The 7,797-nt window shown below is 54.8% G+C and overlaps 1 protein-coding gene across 1 annotated transcript; it reads right to left on the reverse strand.

Annotated features, from left to right (window-relative positions):
* On the reverse strand, window positions 1-5,976 carry CSUI_009178 (adenylate kinase; the record flags this gene model as incomplete). The annotated part of the gene is made up of 8 exons (XM_068069294.1): window positions 5,661-5,976; window positions 4,616-4,757; window positions 3,885-3,997; window positions 3,164-3,381; window positions 2,719-2,809; window positions 1,545-1,638; window positions 464-630; window positions 1-162 (listed from the first exon to the last, which is right to left on the reverse strand). The coding sequence occupies exons 1-8, from the start codon at window positions 5,943-5,945 to the stop codon at window positions 1-3; spliced, it is 1,272 nt and encodes a 423-aa protein (XP_067918732.1). The 5' UTR covers window positions 5,946-5,976.
* Between the last annotated feature and the right edge of the window lie 1,821 nt (window positions 5,977-7,797).

Here is a 7,797-nt window from a genome sequence, read left to right on the forward strand (position 1 = left end):
CTACGCCTGCCTGCATCCTCGTAGGGGCTCTAGCTCTCCAAGATGAGGAGGCCTCCCTAGCAACCGAGATGCACGGCAATGCTTGACAGGTGGAAACCGCCAGCTTACCCGACCGGTTTCAGGATCGTGGAGCCGCTTAGCAACTCTGTCGTACTGTGTTTCCTGCATTCGGAACCACACAAAGCCAACGTGGCGAGACTAGCCCTCCGATTTCAACGGACTCTAACTGCGCAAGCCCGCTGGTGCCCCGCGTGTAGTGACGCAATTGGTGTCTCTGGTGTGAATAGGTGGACAGCAGCTCGAAGTTCACCAAAGGACCCCGGAAGCCGCAGTATGCCAGCTCGGCTGTTCAAGCGCCTGTGTCCGGAGATCACCTGAGACTCCGAGGCATAATATCATACGCAGCGGTATACTAGTTCGGGATATTCTTCCCTGCAGTCTTCGTTCAGGGGGGGCTGCTCACCGCTTCCACGTCGAGGGCGATGACGTGCGTCGGAGTGAGTCTTGAATGCCGGAGCCACTCTGCTTGGTAGGTAGTTTGGGGAAACGACTCAAGCACCCAACCTTTCCGCGCACAATCTGCCTGGCGTAGGCGCTTCAGCACGACAGGAAAGAGGATGTCTTGGGGCACTAAACAAGAGCAAGTATCCAAAGAACAAAAGAATCCACATGATATCCTCTGTGCGTCCCTCGGTCAACTCATAGGAACCTCACACCGGCAGCAACCCTGCACTCGCGTACATGCTAAGACTGACTTTGGGAGATTTTCCCATGAGTACGCTTCTGCGCTATTTTTTCTTGGCGAATACTTGGCTCCTCGTTGGTTTCCTAGCTAAGTCTCCCGCGACAACCTTTTGCCTTCTTAATCTGGACAAGGTCATGGCAAGGCCCTGTGCGGAAGTGGGTGTCTTTTTTGTTAGTTCTTTTCCGCGGCGGCTTTTGTCTCTGAGGTGACTACGGGGCCACCCACTCAACCTCCCTGAACCCGGGTCCCGAGCAAACTGGCACTTGAGGTGTACTCGCCATCTGTGACACGGTATCTGCAGGAGCCGGCATCAGAAGCCATCGCCTGACGTACCGAGAGACCCCTTCTCATCGCACTCTCTGAGCACTGAGGCCACATCTGGTTTTGTTAAAGCCTGAGACAAACGTGTCCACAAGGGTAGATCCTTGGCGTTTATCAGGAATGACATCTGTCTCCTAAGACTGTGTGGAGAGTCGGACACGACTGAGCCTTGCACCTTCCGTGTACGTTGACCATTCAGCACTGCTGCAGTCACGTCCCATAGAGCTTCTGGAGTGCGGGTCTTCGAATACTTTCTTCCTCGACGAGCGGTTGCTTGCTCTTCAGAAAGCGGGGTTATTTCTCGGAGCTGCTGCACTCGGGAAGCCTCCGCTGGTAGATTGGGCCTGTTACGGGAATCTTTGTCCAGGGGCAGCTCCCATAGAATCATGCACAAGCAGGCTCGGAAGTGCTAAGCTACCGGTCGCGCTACTGATCACTGCAGCCATCGCTTTTGGTCTGGAAAGACTCACCAGTTCACGGACGAGCTGAAGAGCGTCGACGTGTACGACACCGTACCGCTCAGCGAGCAGTCTGGCTTGCTCTGACTTGCCGCTCCCTGGTGGCCCGATAACCTGAAAAAGTCAGTTCCACATGACGGGTTGCTCACCCCAGATACAGCGAGGGCTGCACGAACGGCCTCTTTGGCTGACAGCGTCCACCCCGACTGCAGTATGGTCCTGACTATATACTCGCACCTTAGAACACGATCCGGGTGCGAAGGTCAAGAAACAAGGCATTTGAGCCCAGACAGTGACTGCAGCAGTGAAAGAGAACAGGTCCTTAGACCAAGAAAGGGAAATGCGTTGACGTCTCTCGCGTAAGCGTGCACTCGGCAACACGGATGCAGAACACGGAGGCCCTTTGTGGCTAGTGAGGACTTGCCTGGAGACCAGCGAATCAATTATGAATTCTAAACGATGCCTGCTCGACTGTCCACTTCCGGGTTGGCGACGCATGGATGTTTTATGTCGGGGGTGTACATAAAACACATGGGTATAGTGATGGGCCGTACAGACGAGATTCGTGTCAGGACTCACGCAGACACGCGGTTGATAACGCCTCGTGTTCTTCTCCAACGAGAGACCACAGTGAGCCTGCGGACAACATCGAAACAGTGGTGGAAGTACATCGCGTGAATTAGGGAAAAACGGTCACGACGCGCGCAACGCGCAACAGCCGACCGACGCAGGCAGGGACGGCTCAGGAGAAAATATCTGGATATGTGAGCAGGTAGATGTATACTTGCACCTGCGTATACATCTGTATGTCCATACTTACGAGTGCATGTGTATCTGTATGTATATATGTACGCATGTGGTGTCTCCTTCGTGGCCTGTCGCTGCGGTCATTCTGTCGCCTACAGCGCCTTGGCGTGGATCCCAATTCTTAAAGTAACGCTCTCCCCCACAGCGAGAACAAGAGAAAGGATCAACGTGACCGTTTGCCGTCATCTCGTGGTAGTGGCCAATCTCCCCCGGAAAAGCAGCGAAGTACTTGCCAGTGCGCCAATGAACCGGGCCCTCTGAAGGTGACCCTCGTGATCATCGTCATTGACTGGCGTTCCTTGCGAAGGAAGAATGCATAGAAGTCGTAGGTGCAGAGCGTCTCCGGACACGCTGTGTACTTGGCCTGTGGCGGCCATGTGTCTTTACTCGGATCTTTTGAAGGACTTCGTCAGTCGAAGGGGCGGCATCGACGATATGGTAACTGGATTCGTATTGTTGGAGCACTCCAGAAATGTGCCTGGACGCATACGAGGACAAATCCCGCAAAGCGCGTTACTTCTTCCAATTCTTGAGGTGAGGAACGCCGAAAGCTCAGACGTGCCACGGAATACTGACCAAGCACTGGTAATCAGATTGCAACTCTCATGGGGAAGTACGGAGCCCAGAAAGCGTACGTGGGATCGAAACAACTAGGTCAATATCCGGATGTTGTCGGAAGAGCTGATGTCCAAAAAGAAGCGGTCTATGGAGTGAATACAAGGGAGAAACCATTGGACTGTGAATCCAATGTTGACATGCTACATGGTGACTGGTACACTCTTCGATGTCTCTTGGGATTGTCCCCGTGGGTTGAGAAACGAGGATTCAGCACCTTTCGTAAACTCGGACTTTTTCTGTGCACTGGGAAGTCACTGGGACGTATGCCGGCACTTTCGGAGACCGCGGCCGAGCGCTGGCCAGTGTCGCAGGACACTTTTCCGCGTCTTCTCTCGCCAAGCGTTCCTGTGTTTGCACTATTTGGAAAAAGGTGGGCAATTCTCTTTCCGGCATTCGCAGCACGATGAACTTGTCTGGTACTATTCTGCTTTCCTGAGGACACACGAGACAACAAAAAAGCGAGAAAGGAAAATTTTCCGGTCCCTGCACTGTCTGGGAGTGACCCCAAGGAGAACTTCTTGCACCTACACACTGACAGGCGTTTGAAGTACTGTCCCTTCGAACTGGCGCGATACCGTACTTCTTGGACTCAGAAGAACCAAGGCGCAACAACAAGACGGACCAACGGAGTTGCAGAACCATTTACGAGTTCTCAGTTCTTCTGGAGGGGTGGGTTGATTCAATCACATGCCGCGTACGCAGCGTTGCCGGATTCACCGCGAGCTGCCTCAGAAAGAGAACCACGTCCACTTGTAGACACCGAAATCCAATTCCCAATCCTAGTATAGTGCTTTGCTAAGGCTGGTCTGGCTCTGGCGAGTATGTTTTCACCAGGAGCGCTCATGTCTTCCACTGGCAAGATACGGACGTCCCCTATGGACGGCATGACCATTATGCAGGTTGGACGGGACTGGAACTTGGGTACTACTACTCACCTGCAAAGCCACGGCCTGCACTCGAGTCCGTGGGAAGCCATCTAGGACCCACCCATGGTGTCGGTGCTTCGTCAGAATGGGCATTACAGCGGCAATTGCAACCTCGTCGGGAACTATGCATCAAAAAGAGACAGAAACATGCTACAGTTCACCGTGAAGACGTGTTCGTTGAAAAGGACACATAAGGGCCCGGCGGAGGTGGCGTTGTTCGTTCACTACGCGGGAAATCAGGTCGATCTCCTTTTCTCGGAATTTCTCTCGTCCGCGGTGTGGGGCTCGCCACGTTCATGCTCTCTGTACATGATGTGGTCATGGTGCCATCTACTTGAAGGTAGTCCAATGGAGTACCTCCGACGAAACTCCTAGAAGCTGAGTCTCACCTCACGGCCACATTTGTGCAGAACAGTTTCTGGGTGGCCGCTATACCCGAATGCGGAGGGGTTCACAGAAACAGACGTCCGTAAGTCTCTTCTCTCAGCGCTACGGGTCTTCTTCATCGTGTTGCCACGGGGCGGGGGAGTCTTGTCGCCCGACGTACTTGTTTCAAGGAGTCGTCGGACTGCCGACGAGTCTGCAAACGCCGTCCCCCCAACCCCCGAGTTCCCTTCGGTACTTGGAGCGCGCCAGTGCATCGGCGAGAATGTGACCTACTGTCTTTCCAAGTGTGTATACGACGAGCTAGTCAGTCGCAGTTGTGCCCCTTCACTTTGCGACCAAGGAAAAGGTCTTACCGAGCTCTCCCCGCTCGATGTTTCTCATCAAATGTGTTTCTTGAGTCTTCTTTATGTAAGCGCGGATCAAGTGTCCAGCGTGCACATGTACAAGCCCGTGTGTCTCCGCCAGCTTCTCACAAAGCTCCGACGCGTGGCTTCCCTGTATTGCAGGAGAGAGGCCTCAGTGCTTGGCTTAGATCACGATGTTCCTCTGACCAAAGTCATCTCCCCGCAAGCTGCGACTAGTTAGCCAGGAGGGCGGCTTTTTTTTTGCCAGTTGTTTGCCCGGGACCCGCCTGTCCCCGCAGAGAAGCGCCCGTACATCAGTCACGTATGGACCGCCTTCGTCGTTCATGACTCCGCCTCTGACGCAGTATGTACATCGAGTGTATTTCGAACAAGGCTGTTCGGCTTTGAGGTTTCACCGGAGAGACGGCACAGCCACGGAAGCAGGCGGTGCCTTGGAGGCTGCGTGGCCGAGCTGCATTCTGAAAGACCCCGGTGCGTTGTGGCGAAACGCAACACCCGCTGTGCTGCTGGTGCATCTCCCGGAACCTCCGGGTGCTGTTTCTGCTTGCGTGCAACTTACGAAACACGCGGGCCACGTCATCTCCGGGGGGCCCTGCTGTTGTGGGTGCCGACACACTTCGCTTCCCTGCTTACGTCAGAGGCTACTCGCCCCCCGGACAGTGGCCTGCACTAAGAAGAAGCGCCACTGGATGTCGAATATCTTCAGTTTAGTATGGGTAGCATGCAGGCAAGTCAGCCGGGACGATGACACCTGCGTTCCCGAGCACGACCGTGCGCAGTAGTGGGGACGGTGAACAGAGGGAGACGGTGCAATGTAGGCCCTGTAGTAAAACGTCAATTCATGGGCGGCGACGAAGCGGCCCCCATATTCCGTAGGGTGCTGTCTTCCTTTTCGGCATGCGCTGCTCATGACAAAAGGCTTCAGGGTAATGCAGGGTGTGCTTTCAATCAATCTATCTAGCGTCTGTCCCCCGGTGGCTTGCCTCATAGACCTGAACGTCTTCCCGTTTGCGACTGATGTACCCTTATGTACCTGCGGACCAAGAAGGACGACTCGGACGGTCGCAGGCTGCTGGAGGTACTTGATCAGATGTTCTATCGGGTCAGCCGGACAGTGCATGACAAGCTCCTTGAGCAGATCGTCAAAGACTTCGTTTACATGGTGCTTCTCCACATAAGCTATTGTTTCTGCCAGAAACTTTCTTCGCTCAGCAGCAAAGAGGGGGTCCGACATGACGGCCGATGGCGGCGGCCCCGGAATGGAGAGCGTGCGGTCTGCAAGGGCTTGGGCACCTTGCCCAGTCCCCGGTGTCTCCATTGCCGAGTGGTGACAAGCGCAAGAGTAGCTTCTGAGGGTGACCCCGCCGAGCTAAGATCCAGCAAGCATGTCGACCTTGAGCAGCATCTGAGCTCGCCTGTCTCGGCGCTCCGTGTCGCCAATTGACTGTCCCAGCTAGTACCCAAAAGAGCAAGCAAGCAAAACCCAGTCCGGTGTTGCTATCGCCTCCTCCGGTTACGGGACAGATGGAAGTTGAGATTCCCTGCTATATGATCTCGACACGGCTCCCGGGTTCAGCGGCAGTCAGCTGGCCACGGAAAGTACGCGTGTCCACGGCAGAGTTCTGCCAAGGCAATGCCCATAAAGGCTCCGCCGGCCGTGGGGAGACATTCGTACTGACAAGCGGATGATTATTCGGCGGAAGGGAGCTACTCATGCTGCACGTTGTAGACACCGGGTTTCAGCTGGTCGTAGACCGTGAGACATCCTCAGAGCCCGCCCGGACCCTAGCCGGCTTTGCCCCGTTCCGCTTCTCCCGTGTGGAAGCCAAAATGCTTGAAGAGGCACGATCAGTGCGTTCCGCGTTCCTGAGTTCTGGTTGTTCGCTAGTAAAGAGACACGGGGAAGCAAGAAAAACCGCGATGCGGTACACGGAGTGGCACTGATACTAATTATTGGTAAGCAACAGGACGTCGATCCACTACCGTTTACTCGTACGGGGCTGTACTTTTCGGCAGTCATGCTTCGCCGCGACGCTGTGTGCAAGGTCGCTTTCTGAAAGGGACTGGGCACCTCTGGCACCGCAAGTGAACACTTAGTCCAGCTGCCGCTGTTCGAGCATATCACCTGGAGACGTGTATGAATTCGTGTCCTTTTTCCACTAGCATGCGGTAACAAAGTCCCTCAAACTTTTTCGAAGGAAACAGTTCCGCGAGGTCGTGGGGCCAGCAAGAAGATGTGGGACCTGAAGGGACTGACAGCCCAGGCAGACAGACAAAAAGTGGCCAAAGGTGAAATCCCACCGCGCGTTACTCACTTGTCGCCCTGCTGCGATCTGGCCCCGACCAGCGCCGGTGCTCCCGGGGTGTGGGCTGACGCAAACTGAAGGCGCCGTAGTCTGGCTTTCACCGTGCTGAGGCGGTTTCAAGATACAAGAGATGATTATGCCATTTGTCCGTGCCTCCTGTTAATCAACCCTCTACTTTCCCTTCAGCGTGCGGACGGGTCACATTTAGCTCGTTGGTCTGCATAAGTGTCCTCGGCGACCAGAGAAGGAGAATTCGGCACCTCTGGTCGCTAGATCCAGAAGTAACAAAAGGATGGCAGGAGTCCCAGCCTTCAATTATTGTTTCTATTGCCTTGGCCTGTGCAGTCCTGCCTCAGTTCCTGTCCGGGAGCCCCCAAACTTACCTCCACACAAGAGATTAAGTTTGCTGTTTTCGCATGCACCGGATCGACGGCCTGCTGCGCGCCCCCTCGGCCCCAGCTCCGTGAAGCCTCAAGAGCACCCGCTTTGCTCTCGGCCGACCGCGAGAGAAACAAAGCCTACACTGAGACTCAATTTGGCGGAGACTCCATCGCGCAAGTTGCAATTGCTCTTCAAACGGTTTCGAGGCGGCTCACCTGCCGCAGTCTGTATAGCCGAGCTCTTTTTAGACGGAGGACGACGTGGAGCTCCAGATCCCACGGACTGCCTCAAGTAATAGTGTGCAACCCCTCCCGCGTACACCGGAAAAAGAATAACAGCGTAGCCATTTTGAGCTTAGTGTAAATGCAACCGGCAATGATACAGTCCTGGGGTCAAGAATCTTTTTTCTTTGCTTCGGAGAGTAGCACTCCGCCAACGTGTCCGACCAACTGGCGTGGGTCCTTTTAGGCTCCCGGTGGCACG

The sequence above is a fragment of the Cystoisospora suis genome (genome assembly GCF_002600585.1).
Source record: "Cystoisospora suis strain Wien I chromosome Unknown contig_5380, whole genome shotgun sequence".
Lineage (NCBI taxonomy): Eukaryota > Apicomplexa > Conoidasida > Eucoccidiorida > Sarcocystidae > Cystoisospora > Cystoisospora suis.